The 23,276-nt window shown below is 41.3% G+C and overlaps 1 protein-coding gene across 7 annotated transcripts; it reads right to left on the reverse strand.

Moving 5' to 3' along the window:
• Positions 1-374: 374 nt before the first annotated feature.
• fbxo34 (F-box protein 34) lies at positions 375-22,352 on the reverse strand. Of its 7 annotated transcripts, none has more exons than XM_088924493.1 (5): positions 22,077-22,325; positions 14,427-14,552; positions 13,420-13,473; positions 11,358-11,558; positions 375-5,160 (listed from the first exon to the last, which is right to left on the reverse strand). In XM_088924493.1, exons 4-5 carry the CDS (start codon positions 11,432-11,434, stop codon positions 2,949-2,951), a joined length of 2,289 nt encoding a protein of 762 aa, XP_088780619.1. In that variant the 5' UTR covers positions 11,435-11,558; positions 13,420-13,473; positions 14,427-14,552; positions 22,077-22,325; the 3' UTR covers positions 375-2,948. The 7 variants fall into 7 exon arrangements, with proteins under 7 accessions (XP_088780619.1, XP_088780618.1, XP_088780617.1 ...); XM_088924492.1 differs by having other exon boundaries at positions 13,275-13,473; XM_088924491.1 differs by having other exon boundaries at positions 13,275-13,473; positions 21,692-22,325.
• Positions 22,353-23,276: the final 924 nt, after the last annotated feature.

The raw sequence follows: 23,276 nt of genomic DNA on the forward strand, positions 1-23,276 counted from the left end.
CAGCAGTACAGTAGAATTCAGGCAGTATACTGTATGTCAAGATCCATGTTCTGTTCCAGGCCAGGATTCAACTTTCAATTTAAGACTGTGACACAGGGAAAAAAAGCCAGTAGAGACTATCGAGTATAAAGCAGAATGCTTTAGTTAAAGCCTGATGCCTTTCCTAATCAGACTAATTTCAGAAGAGACATGCTCCATATTCATGGTTATTTTTCCCCACTTTGAATCAATGCTTTATACAACTGATGCCCCTCTCAGGAGGTGAGCCCAGAAATTCAACAGCTTCAGGTCTAACCTAAGGCCTACTATTGTAGTCTATTAATCTTTTGACACTTTAAAAAATAAATTAAAACAGCTCAAACAAAAAAAGATCAGGTACCTCTCTTTTTTATTTAACAATCCTTATTCAGTGTAAATATTATTTGCTCATCTCAATTAAGGTGGAATTCAATAAGGCCACAAACTGATAAGCAGGTAGAAATGGGTTTCCTAAAATTACAATACATCACAGGTAGAGCAAGTTGTATTTTTTACTCCGTACTAAGGAACATGAAAACAAAGTCTCCCCAACACAGTTTTAGTAGTACAAACAGATTAAAAATTACACCAAGAGACATCATTACTAATCTTCATAGTTCATATGTTAGTTCATATTTTTGCCGGGAACTTCAAAAGTAAAAAGGACTGGCCTGTTTGATCTGAGACAAGTGACAATATGCATCCAACTCTGCCTTTATAACAATCATAAAACAGTGATATTTACATTTAGACTGGAATATTTAGATATTCATAATTCTCAATTGTGAACTCCTTAAGAGCTGCACAGTTGATTATGGATTATGAACTCATTTTAAAAAAGGAATGCCTATTTGCATTTTGTGGACAAGATCTGGAAAGTTAGGAAATTGTTCTTAAAAAGTGTGATTAACTTGAGTGCTTCTAAGTGACAGAATGAAAGATGTGGAGACAGAAGTATTGTTCTACCACCTACTGAGGTATAAAATAACCACCAGTGTGAGCTTCGTATTTAACCCTCAACCCAGAGAGGAAGAAGGTCACTCACTTCATCTGCCCAGTCCTGGCTGTTTTTCCAAAGATGTGCTCAAGGAAAGTGAATAGTTTGATAAATGTAATACCACTTAAGTCAGACCGTTCCTGTCATGTCACCTAAAGTGAAACCCTTGTGCAAGAATGCAATACTTCATGCAGGTGGGTCTACCCTCTCCATTTAATTAATCTTCATCAGTAATAACACCACGTACGTTTTTAAATGTTCTTTATTTTAGACATCAATATCCTTCGAAAAACAGACCACAGTCTAGGACTTGAAGTCAAATCCTCAAGATTCATTCTGGGACATCAGGCCACCCCCCGCCCCCCCCTCCTCATTCATTAAGGCCTTTTCCTTCTCTTTGTTGGGAGTGAAGGAAAGACTCCCAGGAGCTGCTTAATTTAATGCTTATCCTCTGTAAAATTCACCAGTGTTTTTTGCCTTGACCCTTTTTTTTTTTGACAATTTCAGCAACAAAATCACACTGTCAAGGAAAAAAAGCATAAAGCATCACCAAAACAATAGCTGACAAGACCTAAGAATGCACACTTTATTGAAGTAAAATGCCCCTAAAGGCAGGAACAATTATGTTCTTATAACAGGTCATTATACAATAATGCTTTAAAATTGTTTTGCCCTCAATCTGCTAACCGTCCATTTCATGAATCCTCATTTTCAGAATGCATCCAGTTTAAGCCATTATAAAGAACGGAACCAAGTTAATAACCCTCTCCATTTTTATGTTTCCATTCAGAAACATAGGATTATTATACATGGGATAATAACATTTTAAAAATACCCATAAAACACAAAAATCGCTTACTGTCGCAAGGCTACGTTAGCTGCATTGTAGAGGTTAGGTGGCTGTGCCAGCTCTGTAATCTATATTTACAACTTGGATTATTTTTAAATACATCCACAACAGGGGTAAAATGAGGAATTCTACCCACTGAAGGTAGATCTTTTCTCAAGTACTGTGCATGCATCATTCCTTACCCTGTATGGATATGATTCAGTATTATATACAATGTAAACATAACAGGGTTAGAAACATGTCCCATTCAAAAAAAAAAAACTCAGGTTCTCACACTAACAACGCCATCACTGGTCAGGACAGGCCCTAATAGAAGAAAACGTTTGAAATTTTAAGCAGATTATATTATATTTTTTTACAAAGCAAGCAAAAAAAATGCTAAATTCACATTACAAATCCTTTAAAAAGGGTCATTTGCATGTAAAGTTTGAATAAAGAAATAACTGCAGAAATCCTTGAATGCTATATGGCTATACAAAATGTTCATGCCATTTACACCAGGTAAGGATATTCAACTTTCTAACCTTTTATCTTCCTTCAATGCATCTGAACCAAGTAAAACATGCAGCATACTTTGTATGCTGCAACATCTGGCACAGGATTATAGCAAAGAAAACAAATACGGTTTAGTAGTCAATGTATTATAAGACCTACTCAGAAATAATTGTCAGATCCATCTGTAAACATAGGCTTTAAAGCATCATTGAAAAGATAATTTCTTAATCATAAATTAATGCTCTCTGAAAGAAGAAAAGCGCTAGTACCGGAAATTTCAAAAAACGCATTCTGCAAGTAGAAGTCCTAACAATTCTCCTTTGAGGAACAGATTCATTAAAAATTACCTTGTCTCCGATTCAGAAGAGAATGGCAGAATCACCTTTTTGTTTTGCATTTTTTTCAGCAGTTTAACAAACGTTCGCATACAATGAAAAACCGCTCTTCAGATTCTCCGGACTAACTGGAAGAGATCCAGTGATTCCTCATTAGTGTCAGCAACCTGGTCACAATCTACAACACACATGCGTGCACGCCCACATACACACAAAAAGGCCAATCGGTTAAAATCACCCACTCCGGACCCTGCTAAGTCTCCTCCTCAGTGTCCCTCACTTTCTTGTAGATTGGCATGTTAATGCTGTGAAAGGCTGGGACCCAGCGGTTATCGTGCAGCCCCACGTTGCAGCCTGGGGTGTCCTTCTGGGAGCCATGGCAGCACATCCAGTAGCCAGGTCCATAGGGCAAGGCTTGGCAATAGGGCTTATGGTGCCAGCGGCAGAGCGACACATCGCCGCGCCCGTAGCGCTTTTTACACTGCTTGCAAGGGTCGTCCTTATATCTCGGGTCTCGAACCCAGCGGGAGTCGGCAGGCCGCACGTCGTAGCTCTCGATAATGAACTTGAAGTACTGGCAGGTGCACTTGAGGGCCGCGAGTGTTTCGGTGGGCAGGAAGCAGAAGATCTTGACCATGATGTGGTGCGGCAGGAAGGCCATGTACTGCTGGGGCTCAAGCAGCTGCTGGATCTTGAACCGCGCCTCCAGGAACTCATGGGAAACCAGCCGTCTCAGAGGGAAAGGCAAGCGGTCCTGACCTACGCCGCTTCCCTCCCCCTCTTCTCGTGCGCCTGATACTTCCTTGGGCCCGGGTTGGTCGAACCTGGAATCGCTGGATGTCGTGGAGGTCTGGGAATCCTTAGGCTGCTGCAGAGTTTCCTGTGCCGAATGTGAGGGCAGGTTCTGAGCAGCTGGTGCTGAACTCCGTTTGAAAAACAGCATCCCAGGAAGCGGCTCCTCACGGTAACCGACGTGGGGCTCGCTCTCCATCCGCGTTTCCGGCTGCAATCCAGGTTCAATGCACGGGTCCACCACCTTAACGAAGGACAGCTCTGCGGCACAGGCCCCTTCCTGCTGTTCCTGCTTCACTGGATCATTGGTATCCAAGCTGCTCTGTACCCTGTTATCAATGGTAGTCGACTCAGAACTGTTAGTTCCATATCCCTTAGTTTCTCTGTAGATTGTAACAACGGTTTCAAAAGGTGCTGCTTCACAGTGCTCGGGAGGGCTAACATTTTTGCCACTGTTGTTAGCTAGGGGGTTAGAAGGACATTCCGTCAGGTTGTGGTTTTTTGACAGGGGCTCTTGGCAAGTTGGTGAGGGTTTATGTCCCGTCTCTTGCTGTGTGGAAGCAGGGGAAGACTCTCCTGATGCCAGCAACACCCTACCCACGTTCCTGCGAAGGCTGTTGCTCCGAGACAGCCCTCCTGCCTCTCTCTCACACTGCCGTTTCAGGCACTCCGACTCCAACTTGGCCACCATCTCCAACACCCTCACGCACTCTCCCTGCATCTCCTCAGGGCTCCTCTGATCATCTGCAGCACCGCTGCCTTGTTTCTCTGTCATCAGCCCTCCCTTTGACGGTGCAATGGACCCAGAGCTACGCCCAGAGCTGTACTTGGTGCAGTCCATGTGCAGAGCATTGGCTCTCTGCTCAAGGTAAGCCACCATCTCAACAACAGACAGTGCTTTCCCTCCTTCCTCTCCTTCCTCCATGTTGCTCCCCTCGGTAAGACTGATCACTCTGTAAGATTGCTCTCCCCCATCTTTAGAGGGCAGGCAACTTACTGCTGCCACAGGCATCTGCTTTGCTCCACAATCCCTTGTCCTACTCGGTAACTGCTGCTCTGTGGCCTTGGATTTGTCTGGCTCTGCTGATCTTTTCCTGCGTTTGGCCACAGAACCTTCAACATCCCAGCTGCCCTTAATTTTCATGGAGGCTGTCCGGCTGCTGCTGCCACTACTGATGGTGACATTGCTGCTGCTACTGGTGTTGTTGCATTGGTGTGCAGCAAAGATTGCAATTTTCTCCTTGGTGTTCCCTGGCTTGATCACTGCCCAGATGTCCAGAGGGCCGTCTCCTTCCTCCACCTGGTGTAAGGTGAGGGAGCTGTCTGGCTCGGATGTGGAGGAGACCAGCAGTAAGGGCTCTGTAGTGTTTGCAGAGAGCACCTTGCTGCTCTTGCCCCGGAAACAGGGAGTGTCAGCACCGAAACTGGAGCTGGGGCTGCTGCAGAAAGCACGAGCGGCTTGCACTCCAAAAGAGCGCCGACAGCTTGTCCCGTTACTAGGTGCACCCCCCGGGGAGCAGGGCTGATGTGTGGTGCGGGTGTTTGCACGTCTGTCCGTCCTCGGTACACCCTGCTGGCTTGAGAGAAGGCCTCTTAGGTTATCTTGGCTTGTCTCCAATGTCAGCTCTTTCTTTTGAAACTTGGGATATGGCTTAAGGTGCATAACTGCAAACCTAAAAACAAAAAAACAGACAAAATGTAAGTGCTTCAAGTATAAAGCGACAAAAAGTAATGAAACCATGACTCACAGATTTAAAATGCATTAAGGTTATCTCATGAGCTCTCGGTAGCCAAAAGCTCTGGAGTAAAGTTACAAATACACAGCAAAGGGACAGTTCACTACATCAGACAGCACATACTGTACAACTCACTCTATTCCTGTAAACACTTTTATCACAGTAACTGTACAGAAACTCCCTGCAAGTGCTCCTGTACAGCAAGAAAAACTATACATGGAAGAATTACGAAGCAAGATAATGTGCAGAAAAAGACATCGCGCTAAACTTGGCATTCAGGAGGGTCTGAGGTGCCAGGAAAAGTTCTCTCCGTGCCAGACACTGCCTTTTGTTCTGACTGTGTCACTCTTAAGAAAACAATTTATAGGACACCACAATATTGGTGGAACAGTTGTCTGCTTCCTGCCTTTCTCTGCAGCAAGACAAAATATGTTCTCAAACTGAGGTTCACCCAGTCCCGGGGGGATGGGGGGCTGACCTTACATAACTTCCCTGTCTCGGTTAATCTTCGACAGCAGTACACAAAAAGCACCAATGCCCACTTGCTGAAATTCAAACATGCATTTAATGAGAAGGTAAGGAGCAAAGCATAAGTCATGTCTTCCATCTATATTTCACACAGGCTATAAAGGTATCAAGCTATGAACTAGAGCATGAATACCATTTATACCAGCATAATTATGAATAACATTTCAAATCCCACTAAAGCGTACATTTCCTGTAAATGTCTTTTTTTAAAATGGCACCGTCTGTGATACCTGCATGATGCATCTGAGAAGGAACACAGTTCTCGAAAAACAAAAAAGATGATTTCTTTGATGATTCATAAACACAACATGCAGAACTATGACCTCCATTCTACAAGTAAAACCTACACTTATACCTGATAAAGCAAAAATTCAGTGACAACTTTATCTTTACTCACCTTTATCAAACCACTTCAGAGCTGTAGCAATGAGTATTGTGTAAAATATACACCTCACTTAATAACAAGAAATTTGTTGTTTTATTTAACACTACAAACCTAGAGGATTCCACAAAATAATGGTAATATTAATATAATTCTATGGAATTGGCAGCAATACTCATTAGTTTATTATACCCTGACTTACAAGACTTACAAAGTCAATTTCCCAACAGAAAATCTAAAAAATAAATAAATGGTGCTAGCAAAAATAAAAGAATAAATAAATACAGAGAACACTGTTAATTTATTCTGCTCTGAAGACATTCTAATTCACCCGGAAATCGGCTACACTGGTGATCCAAACAAATAAAACTATTAATCAGAGCCCCTGAAAAACCCACCAGTGGATTCCTAATTCCCAGTATTGCAGAACACTAGGTGCTCCACTTTATCTGATGTACTGTACCACTATGACAAGGAGTGTGTAGCAACCTAAATGCTACACACTCCTTCAAAATGAGCATATTGAAATCAAACCACAGCCCCTGCACTCAACAACAATCCCGTCAACTGACGGGTGATAGCAATTATTTTGACAAATATGTGCCCCCACTAAAGCATCTCCTTCAGTGATCGAGGAATCTCAAACACGAAGGAAGCAATAGTTTAAGAATGAAGCTCAATAACGTAAAATGCCTGCTTAAAAAGAAATAAAATATAAAATCATAAGAATATGAATTTGTATCCTTCAATGATGATGAATACTTTTTAATAGTGATAACAGAACCGTCATTCTTGCTTTGTATATCACTTTACAGATCAGGGCAAAGGTGGGAGAGAACCTTCCACAAAACACAAATGACGCCTCCCTTTGCACATCCCATAAAATCAATTTAGCCAAGAGTTCTTTTTTCCCCCCATTTCATAACGTCTGCAGTTTTCAGAGTGATTAACATTTGAAAATTATTACAGTAATTCAAAACCTGACCTCTGTGAGCCCTTTCATAAAAACACCTTAAACAGAAGTCCAGTCTGTCACAAGATTCTGTTTAAAACCACCCGAACTTAGAAACATCCTTTTGAAGGATTGGTTAAGGTGCTCGGAAGCAGAACAAAGAAAGTCCTCTGAATTCTAGCACCCACCTTAAATGGAAAGGGGCTCAAGCCGAGTATACGTTTTAAACACACCTGTCTGTTTTGCTGGTCTCTCACCTTTTCCTGAGAGAAAGTGACTTGACCTACTCTAGCCAGGCACAGCTGGGACATTTTACCTTCCCACAGCAACAAAACCCACAGACACCTCCCAGCAGATCCATCTATAGCACAGAACAGGAGCAACCACCTTACGGGAAAACCAAGGCCTCCAAAGTCTTATAAGGCAATCCTCAGGCAGGGGCTGCTGGGGGACAAGGACAAGTCACTGTGACCAAATTTGGGCTGGCATTCTCTGAAAGGGGGAGGGGTGGCACAAGTGTTTGACTGACGAGCCAAAATGAGCCTTTACTCTCACAGGGGAACAGTTTCACCTACAGGATGACCTGTCTAAGAGGAGTGAGAGGAGATGACTGGGAGACTCGGTAGCTGATTTATATTTGACACATGCCACCCCAGCCACTCGCTGTTAGCACCAATAACAACAGGGACTGCTGATCAACACTCACTCTGCTGGGCTTTCGCAGTGCTGCCATTATACACGTAGTACCCCCTTCTGTCCGTCAGCTGACAAACGACTATGAGCAGCTGCCACTTGCAATGGGCAACTTCCTTTTGTTTACAGCAGATTTTCAGAGGCTTCTATGGAAAGTATGAAGGCACTTGGTATCAAATTATCAGCAGTTCCAGTAGCGCAGATATTATCCCAGCAGGTTTTTATGAAGCACTGCTAAGCATTTTGAGAGATAAACTTGGCGTCTGAGAGAAACCAAACTTGCTCCTTGCCCTCGAAGCCACTGCATGAGCGGAACACCACTCACATATCCACAATCAGCAAGCCAGTTCGGGACAAAAAAAGGCAACTGTGGAGGTAGCCAAGCCCTGCATTGTGTAAAAGCTAGTTTTTTTTTCCTCCAAACCACTGACAGTTGGGAATTAATCTGGCATGTTTACGGTCCTTCCAGTCTGTGATGAGCTTCAAGTTCTGCTGAACACCAAGTGCTTTCATTTCAGACGAAAAGGAGGAGCTGAAATTCCTTTCAAAATATCACTCAAGAGAAACTAATTCCTGGAGATTACTGGGAGATGAAAGATTTAATCCAAATATTTGATGCAAATTTAGTTTCCATATTAGCAAACTCACACGTGTAACAAATGTCTCTCTGGTTCTGTCTGCTGCATGTGTCATTATGTTCTCCAGACATCTTCATGGAATTCACTAAACCTGATACTAAAGCAATTTACCGTTTCAGATGCAGGATTAAGCTACATGGAGAACAAAGAATGATGGAGGGTATCAAGTTATCTAAATGCACAGTGTGAATGGGCCCAGTATGTACGTATTATGTTTACGCTGCACAACTTCATTAGCTAGCTGAGACCATTTATGTTTCTGAACAAAGGCAGAGGGTATACAGGCTCCTTATTATTTCCATCCCTCGTCTTGTAAGTCAATAACGAGTTTTGTTCTGCTGGGATAATGGTGCTTTCGAAGAAAAAAAAACAGTTGCTGCTTAAATTTGGCAAACGTACAGAATATAAATCAGGGAAGTAGATAAACAATTCCGGTACTACCTTCTCAAATGTTTAAAGAAAGCCTGACATTTAAAGTATGAGTAAACGCTCAAACATTGAAGTCTAGTTTTAGAAATGTGAAATACCTTCCAGTAAGCAACGATGAAAAAACAGCAGTAGAATATTACAAAGTTAGTCACCCTGGGAGTGTTAAAGGACACATTAAATTCAGTCTAACTCCTGAACAAAAATGTGCAGAATTTAAGTTAGAACAGTGCATCCTTACAGAGCTTTGTTCAAGAAACATCACAGGGGTTAGGTGTTCCCAATTCCAGTCCTAGGAACCTCCATACCTGCAGGTTTTCATTGCAGATGAGCTCTATATTTACACGGCTCCTTAACTGAACTAACAAATTGCCTGGTTAGAACCTTTGCAAGATTTCTTCTGCTCAAAGATTAGTGACAAATTAAGAAACAATGGCTAAGAGGCCTCCTACATGTTCAGGAACTAAAAGAGTTCAAACTAAATCTATAATTAGGTTCATTAAGGGCAGATTATCGGAGTGATCAAGTGGAACAAAAACCAGGTGGTTTCTGGGTCCCCAGGATGGGGAACTCCTGTCATGGGCAGCCACAAGCACTCTGTATATAACAGTCTAGGAAGGTGCCCAGTCCTCCAAAATGAGAACAACCTTCTTTGAATTCATTGAAACAAGAGTACAAGATCCAAAAACCACAATGAATAATAAACATGTGAGCAACGTTTTAAACAGGAAGGGGCACTATGCCTAAAAATTCTTCACATCACAAACTAAGCAGGCAAAAACATCCTCTCCAGTGCGTATGTCACTTTTTCCTTATAAAGAAACGGGCCTGAGGAAACTATGGCACTGAAGAAAAAAAATGCATGGTGGTGGACAATGGGGTGAAACCGCTACCATTACCTACTTGTAGTATTTAAATAAAATGTTTTTAATTTAGTTAGTAAACTCTTGCACGTTGTACCATTCAATCAGTACTATACAGTAGCTACATTCAAAGCAACCATCTATCGGTACTGCTCATTTTTTAAAATAAAAGGCCCAGCCATTTATGTAAAACTGCAGACCAGCCTCTTCCAGCAGATTCAGCCCTACTTCTGGATCAAATTCTGTTCCCCATTCTCCAGCAGAAACGGCTCTCCTGTGCGAGCAAGCTCGTGTCAAAGAATGCTGCAGTTTACAGCAGGGTGTCGCACGAAAGGGTAACTGCAACTGCTTTTCAATAACCTGCACACTTACACAAAGCAGAAGCACCAAGTAGTTTAGCATGTCGATTTGAACTAGGATTCAGTACTCTAAGTCCTTACTCCTTAAAAAGAAAAGTTGGAATCGGTTATGAAATTGGTGATCTCAGTGCTTGTGTAATTCTATCAAACCGTTTCGCCTCTAAAAATTAATTTTTTGGAATACTGTTTGTTCATGCATGCTTGTTTGTTTTAATGCCGTCACTGCACAATACCAGTTTATGCATCGGAGGAAAATCTGAGTTATTGTTTCCAGTCTATTCAAATTCCGCTTGTGAAACCCTTACACAGATGAAATCCAAACAGCCACCCAAAGCTATTCCACTTATTTACAAAAGACAATAAGGATTAAACTGTGACTGGTATACTGAGCTGAATGTTTGTTTACAACACTTTTCTGAAACATTTTTGCATCAGGGAAAACAGTGGAATGCAGTAAAAAAAATGTAATAAAAGTACGGTTCAGCTCATTTTATTAAATCTATTGAATAGTTCAACTACTTTTTACAAGGTTGACTGTGTAAGCTACAAACTACTTCCATTTATCTAAATAATCAGAAAAACGTGCATCTGTGCAATCGTTTCCACAAACCAAAGTTTTTTATGCAATTAACCACAATGCAGCAGTATTGTTCTCAACTTAATTCAAATGAACACAGACATTCATAGAAAGATGAAAAGCATTTAACACTGCTTTTTACTTCTAAAAATCAGATTCCTGAGCCTTTTTCAAATTGATATTGTCAGAGCTCCCACTTTCACATATACTCATAACTGAAACACTTGTAATACAAACATATTATATGTTCATATATACAAATAAACCATAAGTACACTTCATAACCAAACCTCTTCCACAAAATCTCTGCACTCCATTTTCCTGTACCTTATAATTCAGTTGAGCCAGTGAGGAAGGAGGCTTTGAAACAATCGCAGACAGCCCAAAATGCATGAGGGCCATTGGTGGGGCCCTCAAACTGCCTCAAGGGCCACATACCCCCCAACCAAGGAATTAACACAAAAGTGGAAAATCAAAAGGATCCTTTCTTAAAGAAACTGTTCTAGCATTATTAAACCAAACAGTGCAGTTTATATAGGAGTAGTTTTGAGGCTACAATCTACATCTCCAAGGTGCACATACAGTCCTCAGCCCTATGGCTGCCCGCCACTCTACTGGAAACAATTATGATGATTGTTCTCTGCTACACACCTGAGGAAACAGCTACGGTTCTGGTACGAATGCCGTCAGAGTGCAGCACGTGTGCAACAACTCACCGCCAAGCAGGGTGGAGTGTGGAAGGAGCTACAGGTTTGCGTTGTTCCCTGTAGGGGGCAGCTCGGCGGGAACTCATTATATAATCACATTTCCTCAAGGCAGTGGGCTCCTCCCCCCCAGCACAGAGTGCACGGTGTCCCTCAGTCCTGCTGTTGTTCAGACTGGCCACGGGTGACCTCCTCCTTCACGAAAACTCCACACTGTACAAGAAAAACAAACAAACAAGCGTTACAACAGCGCTCTGAGCTCTCTGAATGGCCCAAACTTTGGACGAGATCAAGGGAATACCATATTTTTTGTACACAGTGACAACATATTTCTAATCACACCTTACTGCACTTTGTTCCAGTGAGATGATCAAGGGCCAGGAAAAATAAACATGTATTAGAATTATTTCTTTTTTAGTCATTTTTATTTAAACATTTCCAACTGGAAAAATTCTTCCCCATATTTTCTGGCCTAATACATTTGAGACAACAAATCAAATATCCACTGAAAATTTCTTCATAAGTACACATCTCTGGTTTCCTTTTTTCACCTCCTTTATTCCCGTTTTTAGATCACTGTTGAATTGACACAATCTGTTTAGGTACCAAGTCTGTCACGCTATGATGATTGTTCACATTTGCTCATTAAAGTATATGGTCCCATGTAAATTCTTTTTTTTTTCTGAAAAACCAATAAACAAATTGAAGATAAAACTTCTTCAGGAATTAAAGAACATGCTATAACACATGGATGAGGTTTGGAGTAATGCAGTCCAATACCTTTCTGATGGACCTGACAGCAGATTCTCCCAGTTATGCATTTAATAAAGCACCTTCTTCACACAACATTCACAAAGTTCCTTTTTGAAGACAACTGCAATACCACAAGGTCTATGAACCCATCGTTCCCCTAAAACCTCAGAATAACAGAACACTACTTCAGTTTTCTCTGAACAGTTCCTTGAGCAAAAACCTTTAAGTACTGTTTTCCTTATAGTTTGCATTTCAATTTTAATTGTTTTCATTCAGCGGGAAACAAAAAGGAGTTCCAAAACCCACAGAACTTTAAACTAAAATAATACTCCATTTATGTTGCTTCCATTCAACACGGGCCAACTCTTGCCAAATCAGTTTCAGAGCCTCTGTAATCCGTTATAAAACACAATAAAAAAAACACCAATTCCCTGGACTGCTGCAGGCAACGGTTTGAACTGATTATAGTCTACAATACTCTGCCTTTTCCAGATCTCTCACATATTCACCAAAGAAACCCTGTTATAAAAAAAAGTGAGAAACATGAGGTACAGTTTGTGCACGTACATACTTCAATGGCAAAAGTTTGCCAGCCTTGCAAATGCCACTTATTTAAAAAAAAGATCAGATTACAGATCCAAAAAAATGCTGAATGTATACAGCCTTTCGCCAGAAAAAGGCTAAAATAAGGAGCTCTCGTGTTCTCTTGCTCTCTCGCTCTCTCTCTCTGGAGAACAAGGCACTAGTTTGTTTTCAAAGCAGCATGTCAGCCATGAAGACAAGATAAGCTCAAACAAAAGCAGGTTTTGGAACTGTAGCCAACAAAGTACGAAAAGGTTACTTTCCATCCGCCCTGCCCTCACAAAAAACACATTCAGCCCAGCGGATGCAACGCTACACACACTCAGACAGTGTCAAACCCCTGCCGAACGGATGACATGGCACAGAAGGCAGCTTGGCAAGAACAAACAAACGGGTGAATAGAGGGCTTCGTAATTGCTTTCTTTTTCAACTGGCAGCCAACGCTGCCTACCGATGCCCTACGCCCCGCCTGCGTTAGATTGGCACAGCCTCCTCGGCACGGTGGAGAAACTGTCTGGCTCTATCTTTATTGACCTCAAAGTTACAGAAGATCAAGATCCCTGACATTACTGATCTCTCCCAGCACCTTCTTACTTCCTCATTCCAGTCCAGAGGTGATTCCCTCGTTTCGGCACAAAAGGTCCACTGTTTCAGCCTCTGGAGCTCCAGTCCTTGGATCTTAAACTCTGCTCCTGCTCTGTGCAGTGTAACCAGTGCACCAAACACCTTGGCTGCTCACCTAAACAGCTGCTGCGCTACAGGCAAGCTGGCTTAGCTCTTCTGCTGACAGATCCTGCAAAAAAAACCCCGAAAAAAACAGTTCATGCAGCCAATGGGAAGTGAATGTCGATTCACATGCCTATATATGGCTGAGATAATCAATACTTCTGGTGTGCTGCTGAAGCACTTTCCCAAGACGTTGATTATAAGTTAGTAACTCCTCCCACAGCTTACTATACAAAAACACAAAGATAGCGGAGTCCAGACAGAACCCTGTGACTCAGCAATGACAATGTACAGCTTCAGCAGACACAATATGAGCCAGGGATTCCCAAACTGTTGCCCAGACACACAGGTGAGACCGTTTCAAGGCACTGGAGAACCACGGAATCAGAAGAGATGATGTGGATCAGAAGATGTGTGTTGCACCTCCCAGCACTGAACCCACACATTACAGATACATGTCCTGAAATGCATTCACAGTCTGTGCATTACAATTCAAGTGAAGAAAAACATTTTCCTTTACAACTGCAGTCTGTTTTAGTCTGAAATGTTATTTCTTGCAATATTAGTGCCAATTATTTGTAAATCATTTGGCATGCAGCTGAAAAGACTTGGAAAGCACAACTATAAACCCCAGAATCTGAAAAGCCTTACAAGCTCACAAAGTTATGCAATGCACTGTCCTTCCACTGCTCTGCTATTCCTCTACTTTAATCAGCCGGCACCCAGAGATTACCCTGATAGATCCGAAATCTTTCACTGGAGGGCTAATGCACAGAAGGGAGGTTTCTTTGGATATAGAAGGCTATGTAATAAAGCTTGCACCATGCTTTAAAAATAATTGTTTTTAAGGTTATCTGTGCCTCAAAATGGCTATACAGTACAACTGTTTTTCAACAGTAAGTCACAGCAGTCAACCTCCTCTTACACAACTTGAACATGCGACAGACCGGGGAAATAAAGATTCTTCTTAAACATCTGCTTAGGGAAAAACAACTGACATGACCGTACAGATGTAATTACCTGGTACAGCTACAAGGTCAAGAAAATAATCAGTCACTAATGACCTTCCTTCAGAATCCCAGTTGTTCTGTATTTGCATGCTACCAGGTCTTGAGGTCCCTCTTCGCGAATTCAGGTCAATTTAACCTGTAATGGAAAGTAACAGAAACGGCCAACAGTTAACAATGGATACAGTAGAGATTGTTTTAAGGGAAAAGCAAATCTCACTCTTTTGTATGACGGATCAGACACGCACTTTTAGAGCAACATTCTCAAGAACTGCTATTCAGGATGTTTTTGACTTGGCTTCTCTTTTGCAAATTTACAGAGGAACAATTTATTAATTACTCCCTTCCACTGTTCTCAAATACAGAACCTCCAACAGCTTTTCACCACTGCAGTTGAGAAGGAGTTTATAATTCACTTTCATTCTTAAGTCACTGTAACATGTTCACGCACAGTTTGTTTTAAAAGTTAACCAGAAACACCACCACCTTCACAAAATGAAACGGAACACCCCATCCAAATACAATACCAGTAAAAACACAGTCTCTTTGATATACTGCAGCAACCCTGCGTGTTAGGTGTAGGATTTAGCTCCTCAAAACATTTCACAAGTATCAACCCAATCAAAATCCACACCGTCCTGGAGGAAGCTTGATCTCTCAGAAAACAGGGTGCTGTAAATAAACAACTAATCTGAAGAACCCTACCATTACTTCACTTGGATACCCTGGCTAAACATCAGTAACCAAAACAGCAAGGAGCAAAAGGGATATGAAGAAAGATTAACACACACTGCACTCAGGACTCTGAAACCACACCCTTACAATAACAATACTGAGCAAGAAACATAAAACAGGACTATAAGGTTATTAATGCCAACGCATGATTTCAAAATGATTCAAGCAGTTGCACAGTGAAATTTCAATGTTTTAGTAACTTGGAAGAGGAAAGTTGTTAGATATGCCAAGTCCAAATAAGATGTTTCTACTTCCGCTGCTAAATCACTATAGGACCTTAAAGGGAGTACAGGTCATGCTACCCAGGGTTTGAACTCCTCTTCCAATGGAGCAGAGCAGCCCTTTCCACTGGGTTTAGCACAGGATATTGTCTTTTTTTAAAGAAACGTCCATATCACAACCAGAATCTGAAAGCAGTATACTTTTGGTTTTTCTGATGTTTCTTTCTTGTCCATTATTCACCGTTACCCATTAACATTAATAAAACAAACCCTCACATCCTCCCAAGAGAAATCTTTTGCCCGGCTCAGCTTCTTCAAAAAGCATGAAACTTCAAGAAGTGTACAAAGTGAGCTCAGTACCTTTTAACTGCAGTGTAGCACAGCTCAAACTTTACAACATTCATCCATCAAAACCTTCACAATGATGTAAACCTCATCACACACAGTCATGTTCTACCTGAAACAAAAACATTTTTCCAAGAAGTATTTCAAATACTACGCTTTCAGTTATTCCTAAATCCTTGGCTGTCCAAGCTCTTCTGAGGAGCGTCTTTATACACGATTCAAAATCAAACCTGTAATTTAACTATACTCTAAAACCTACTCGGTAATTTAAAGCATTGTAGGACGACGGTGGAACACAGGCAGATAATTATGAAAATGCCGCAGTTGCTCAGACTGAATAATTAAATCTAAATAATTTGGCCTTTTAGCCATTCCCTTAAAAAGTGCTGCATTACACCCACATCAATCACAGTTCTACAGAATTAAATCCTGGCTTGTCTAAACACATTCAAGAAATGAACCACAGTTTTTAATCTCAAAGACATTATTAATAAAATGTATTTATGTGGCCGCATGCACAATTAAGGTACGCAGACGATAATACCAATAAAAAAAGGTTTTTTTTTCCCAAATCCATCGGAAGCCCTGCTGCACTTTTTTCATGCTATTCTATGCAATCGAGAAGAGAGGTCCTCAGTAACACTGTAATACAGCAGTTGGCTCTCAAAACTTTCACACACCCATATCCAACAAGCCCTGCCTTTTTAAAATATTTTCTATTTTTTAACAATGAGTAGGAAAAAATCATTTTATGCTAAGCCTGTGCCTCAATCATAATGTTAAAATGTCACACCTACACATTTTTCAAAGCCTCCAAAGGAGAGTAACAAATGGTCTCTGCCTTGAGCTGCTGTTCGCCTCCGTGCACTGAATGCTCAGCTCACAAAGCGAATGCCTTGATTGCAAGCCAGGATTAGCAGCCACAGGTCAATAAGCAAGTCTTCTGTTCAACCCATGCTGTTTGGTCAGGAAAACTGAACACTGACACTACACAGAATGCTGTGGGTCAAGCCTTTGAAATGGTGAACCTGTTAAATTATGTCAAATGGAAAAATGTTTGTTTTCTAAAACTGGTTCACCCAGGACACACCTTGTACAAACTAACTGGATAAAGCCATCATTTTTCCAGCCTATTCCCTTCTCAGTTGGTTGCCATTATGCTCTTTTTAAAGAGTCTCCCTGTTCACTTATTTAAAATTTGGAGACAATCCAGCGAGAGACTGGTTAAATATTTTGCAACCAGACCTCAAAAATGACTCCTTGTAATACTAAGGGAGCAAGGCACACATTCTAGCTTCATCCCATGTCATTCGAGTACACTTTGTTTACCTTTCATCATTGCCTTAGCATCTGCAAATCAAAAGATTTCCATCGTAATGAATGAAGGAGATAAAAGTCTTAGAACTGATTTCTTTCAAACCACAAAAAAACCAAAACCAAACACTTAACTGGAAACACAAAAACACCCTGAAACTTCTAGTAGTACACACCCATGAGCAAAGTGCACTTTCCTTGCTACTACAAAGCAGACCGGTGGTTAGCACACACCTCAAAGATAGGGACAGTTCACATCAGAGGTGTACTGAAAATGTAAGATAACGATAACCCGAGCAAGGATTCATGACTGACTGTCCCCTCCATGACATTGGGCTGCTACAATGACAGAAGTCATTTTTTTTTGTTTTACATAAACAGGTACCTGAATTTGGAAAGGTCCTAGGGGGTACCAAAAACATCCCAAAATGTCCATTCATTTGAACATATTCTTACTTAAGTAATTTGCCATTTCCTTTTGAAACAAATTTAGTATTTTATTTCCAAATACAAACAAACAGCAACAGAACCATCCCCGTCTCTTTTCCAGGAGAATCTCTTTTCCATCACGACCTCCTCAGCACCTGTTCCAACTCTAGGACGTTTTCCCGGGTCACCTGGTGAGCAAGGAGTCCTTCCAAAGCAACGCAAAACCACCCCGATCAAGGGCCAACGCACTACAGCCCCAAACAGTTCATCACCAGCAGGGCTCACACACCTCTGACAGCCATCTTCCCTCGCTGAGCGCTCCTCTGTGGAACAGGTAAGGTTTTTTTTTTTTAAACAACAGCATTTATCTACTTCAGGAAAAAATCTGTGAACTGGAAAAATGGTTGATCTCGGGGAGTGGAAAAATGTAAGCAGGCAGATCTCAGTGGTGCTTTTAACAGCACATTACACCCATAACAGCTGCTACAGCAGAGTGTGAATGGCTTAGGCTGTGCATTCGAGGGCCGACGCCCACCTTAGTCACGCCAGTGATGAGATCAGCCCATTTTCTCTTTTTTTTTCTGAAACAAAAACACTCAACTGCAGTTAAACAGCAATGTGGGAAACACAGAACCTGGGCTGCAGACGAGCCCAAGTCAATCATTAACCACATTTCTCTCTGCATGTGTAAAACGAAGTCCATGACATTTAAAACTTCCTGTGAGGCAAAACACCAGTACTGGATGTGGCACCTTGGTGAATTTGTACCTGCCTGAAGGGTACTGGAAAATATGACTGATGATTAAGCAAACAAGACTAACAACTTTGGACATATCGTAAAGCACCATGGATAAGGTGGGGAGGGAGCCATCTGAGAAAACTAAACGAAAATAAAAATTCCTTTACTTCTCCAGGGGAAACAAGGGAACATGTTAACACATCACAATCAGCAGGCCTGTGCTCTGTGGGTGACAGGTAATGTATTTTTCAGGAAAACTCTGACAAAAGGGAAGCCATAAAAATGCACTTTCCATTTTTACTGAATGCATAAAGATAGCAAGACATCCTGTAATCTCTTCCAAAGTCATGGCTTAATTGCAGCCTGACTCACTCAGAATCCATTGTATTCCATGATGTTTAAGAAGGGATTTTTTTTTTCTGCTCTTCAGCTATTCAACACAAGCAATGACACATAACAGTTTTTCCCCTTCGCTTACATTCTGTCAAACACCTAAAGCACTGCAGTGACAAATCCATGAAGATTTTGCATAACAACTACTTAGAATAAGACATTTACTCGAGCATACTTAATACAGATGAAATAACCTAAATGAAATAACCCAAATAAAAGGATGTGTTAATGCACATATGCATAGAAATAAAAAAGGAAAGATAGGCCTTGACTAAAACAAAATAATATATTAGCTGTTAAACTTCCCTAGGATATTTGGCGACACAGAAATATTCACAGCACCATAAACTAAAACTTGACCTGTCAAATAACAAGAAAGAAAACACACATGCCGTTAACTTCAAATAAGGGAGGGGTCAAACCGGCAAATGTATTTAACCATCAAATAACGTTGCAGATAAATTGAGAAAGTACAAAACCCGTACCCGATTCATCATTTAGAATCTACAAGCAAACAGCTTTTGCCACTGTCTCCCCTTACATTCGACACACTCCTCTTTAACAACTTAACACATTAAGATAATCGAGACACACCGAGATGCCTCTCCATCTATATTAATGACGTGATCCAGAAAGCAGAGGAAGGTCCACCTCTATTTTTAAATGAAATGGCTTTACTCCACGGTCACACTATACAGGTACTCATGTTTCAGCTTAAGAGTCCAGTCAGTCTCTCTGCTCAGTGGTGGAGCAAACTAGCCACAGTGATCAGAAAAGCTCGGTCTCGGCCCAACTTCACATGGTCAGGAGCAGATCACACTCGCGCCTCAGATCCTAATCTCAATCTTCAGCGTTTCTGATTCCCAGGCTAGGCTGGCAATGCAAATTTTGTAGCTCCTGTCCGCTCTGGGTACGGAGTCTTGCCATGAGGTTCCATTCATTGCTTCTTGGTGTCCACAATCCGTGTATACGGATTTAAAGCTTTCCATTTTCATTTAGCCTACTTCTGCCCTTGCATTGCACTTCCAGCTTAATTTTGTATTTTATTAACTTGCTGTACGCACATGATTGATACCCAACAGAGTGGACACAAATCTATACAATGTAACAAGTAATAGGTTTATTCCATGCTGAAAAAAGAAGAAAGAAAACGCAACGTTTCGGCCGTGGAGCCTTCTTCAGGTGTGAACAATATAATATAACCTGAACCTCACACCTGAAGAAGGCTCCACGGCCGAAACGTTGCGTTTTCTTTCTTCTTTTTTTCAGCATGGAATAAACCTATTACTTGTTCCTTTGCAGCCTACGCATGCTGACGCAGCTACCCACCTGAATCTATACAATGTAGTTCATTCACCCTGGATAAAAGTGTCCGCTAAACAAAGAACACACACCCTTAAAGCAGAAAACACATTGTGACTTTCACTGTAAAGTCCTTTAAATCAGGATGTGCCCGATTTTAAGTTACCACCACCACAACAGAGGTGTACCCCAGAACTGTCAGTCACCACAATAATTCCTGAAGGACCTGCGGAGCTCTCTCTCATATTTGGTTGTCAAGTTTTCACTATTGTTTAACAGCCTGCTGCAGGCTCCAACCACACAAGGCAATCGTAAACATTTGTGCAAAATCTGGCCCTTTAAATTATTACACTGCGTTAAAGTGAAATGCTGCAGTTCTTCAAATGAGGATATACCTACATTTTTTGGTTACTTTTTCTTCATTCAGTTTTGACATACAGGGTGAAGATTTCAAAGCAAGTCCAATGCCAATTATACTCGGCAAGAAATAAAAAATACCCACCTGTACGTAACTTCAGTACTTCTGGTATACCATTCTGAATTTTTAGAATGAGTGAGCTCAGTTCTTTACATCACAACAGACCTCACATTTAAAATACTCATCTCCAGCTGCACATAGACTAACACACTACAAAAACGAGTGCCTGTTTTCAGAGCACATGTGGTGTATCTTTTCTATACTAAAATAAAGTGTAGCACTGCCGTTTGTTCTCAGATGTGACATCAACGAGCTTTAACCTGCATGTCTGAGAACAACAATTCCTTTAAACAAAATGGCCAGATCCTCAAATGTATACACCATCCTGTAAAAGTAGACACTTCGCTTCAAGGCTGTTGCCCAGGAAAGCACCAAATCTACGCAGAGCCAACCTAAAGTCTGAAACTTGGAATGGGAACATGAAACAAGCGAAAATGAGTCTAAGTTCAAAGACAAAAGATTATTTTCAAAAACATACATATAACGCAGTATCCGACAGTGTCTGGAAATCTGCCTACTGTAGATGTTTTGCTTTTTTCAAGTCAAAAAAAGTGGAAACAGGAAATTGTTTTGACACAGCCACCATCATAATAGCAGTTTACATGCAGAACTCCAGGGAATAACCGGTACCTGACAGAGTGCAGATGGGTCAAGTTAAAACAAGCTGGCAAAACCGCCCGGGTCTTCTCCAAAAACTACTTTTTTTTTTTAAACCCTCCGCTATACTTAAAAACATTTTCAAGGTGGAAAAGAGAAATATAAATTTGAGTGTATACCTTCCCTTCCAACGCACATAAACTTCAAAACCCATTACAGATTATACTGCTTCGAAAACCACTCAAATGAATTTGCCTCAGGTTTACAGAACACTCGAACCATAACCACTTAATCATTGCATGCTACCTTCTGCAAAAAAAAAGAGGAATAAAGCCAAAACATGGCTTGAAGGATTTAAAAGAAATTCCCCTAAACAACTGTTTCCAATATAGAGACGGTTAAAGGGAAGTGGTTCAATATTTTAAAAAGTCCACATTGTTTTGAGCAAAAAAATACTGAAATTAAAACTAACTAGTCGCACTTTGCTCGAACAGCAAACTGATTTTCACGCAACTGCGGCAGTCGAACTTGCCCGCATATAAATTAAAAATAAAGTACCTTTCATGTAGCACACACTTTTTGGATGGGAAGATGCACATTTTCTCTGCATGAATGCCAATGCTTTCTGAAACCCGTAAGCCCGACATTTTCACTCAAGAGCATGTCGAATCATGCACAGATCTCCGGAACTAGTCTTTAATTTCAAACCTTAAACCTGAACCTACCTACTGTACGTCCACTTCAAAACTCTCGGGGCTGCAATTAAAGGCCTCTAAGACGTGTAAGTCGCTCCCGAAACGAGATTCCAGCTAGAATTTGAAAATAGTTCTCGGCAGTAGAAGATGAAAAACACATACCGACAGTAAATGAAAACTGCAATTCATTGGCCAACGTCGCCTTAATTTAGTTCAGAAAAACAGGAATCTTAGTTGAACTGCGCCGCCGTGGCCAGAGAACTTTGGGTTTACCCCTGTCGAGCACTTCATAAGACGGATCCATTAATTAATGATTGACACAGTATAACCGAACGCGGTATTTTTTTTCTAAAAATAAACACACACGCAAATTAAACATAAAAAAAATTGAAAAGAACTAAACAACATTCCTCACCAAACCACCGGAACAAGCTGACCTGCGCAGAAACTCGGAAATAAATGTTACACTGTGGCACTCGCAGAAATCATCCTGCCCAGAGCAGCGCCGTTCTCTGTAAGCCTCTTTCGCGTTAGCGCAATTTTTTTTATTGCAATCACTAGTATTTGAATGCAAAACAAGAATCCGCATCTACTGTTTCCTGTGCCGTTTTTTTCACATATGCGCCCAGCCTGCCCGAGTCAAACCTCTGTACTCCCTCTGTATGCAGAGCGGGGGGGGGGGGACGTCTCCCGTGTGATATAGCGCGCTGCGTCCTGACGTGCTTCTTCGAGAAGAAGCGCACGCACGAACGTGCGATTGCAAAGTCCAGTACTGTATTGTCATAAGGAAGGATACACATTGTTAAAGGTACATACAGGGTCATGATTAAGGTGCACATTGATAAACTACTATGCAGCACGCTCACGTCTCTACCTCTTTAAATTACCTAGAATGGCTTTGTTGCCTACAGCTGGTACATTATGGCAGTTTAAAAAACACTGTAACTCTACCTTGTAGGTGTAACTTCACTTGAGACTACCTGGTGACACGCGAAAAAAGTAGGAAAACACTCTGCGACCTCACGGCGTAGCCGGGAAGCGAACAGGGCAGAGGTTGTTGGGACAAAGAACACAGAGAAAATGCTCCATTAAAACTCAGTAAACGCGCACAAGTGGTTTTGGGAAATGCATGTATGTTAGCTAAACTGAGAACTTAATGCTGTTCATTTTTAAACCTAGATTAAAAAAAAACAACTTCATGCAGCATTGATTCTCCCATTACGTATAGACATCCTATTGTGTAGAGAAATGGGACGTTTCTATACAAGACGCTTCTGGTTTATTAAGGGTTGTTGTGTATTCATGCAGCACAATTCGATACAGTACATCGATACAGAGAATTTAGTGAGGAATTCTCCCCAGTGTGCTATATGTGCTGTGTATCACCGACTGTACTGTCTTAAAGTAGAAGTGTTGAGTCATAATTTCTGTGTGTCTTGGGATAAAGTCCCATCAGGAGAGAAAATTGTTACACAAGGTCTTGATACCCATTGATTTAAGCCACTCTCTGGGAGTGGTCAGTACTTCTTATGGCTAACTAGGATATATGGAGCAAGCAATATGGAACTGACAGATCAGATAAGACGGAGCCAGGCATTCAATGTTAACAAATGAA

Source organism: Atractosteus spatula, chromosome 9 (assembly GCF_055471065.1).
Source record: "Atractosteus spatula isolate fAtrSpa1 chromosome 9, fAtrSpa1.hap1, whole genome shotgun sequence".
In the NCBI taxonomy this organism is placed as follows: Eukaryota; Metazoa; Chordata; class Actinopteri; order Semionotiformes; family Lepisosteidae; genus Atractosteus; species Atractosteus spatula.

Coding starts and splice junctions, on each gene's coding strand:
- fbxo34 (XM_088924496.1), bottom strand. CDS start 11,434: ATGAGTTCCCGCCGAGCTGCCCCCTACAGGGAACAACGCAAACCTGTA. Junction 5,161..11,357: donor ACACTCCACCCTGCTTGGCG/GTGAGTTGTTGC, acceptor TTTTGTTTTTAG/GTTTGCAGTTATGCACCTTA.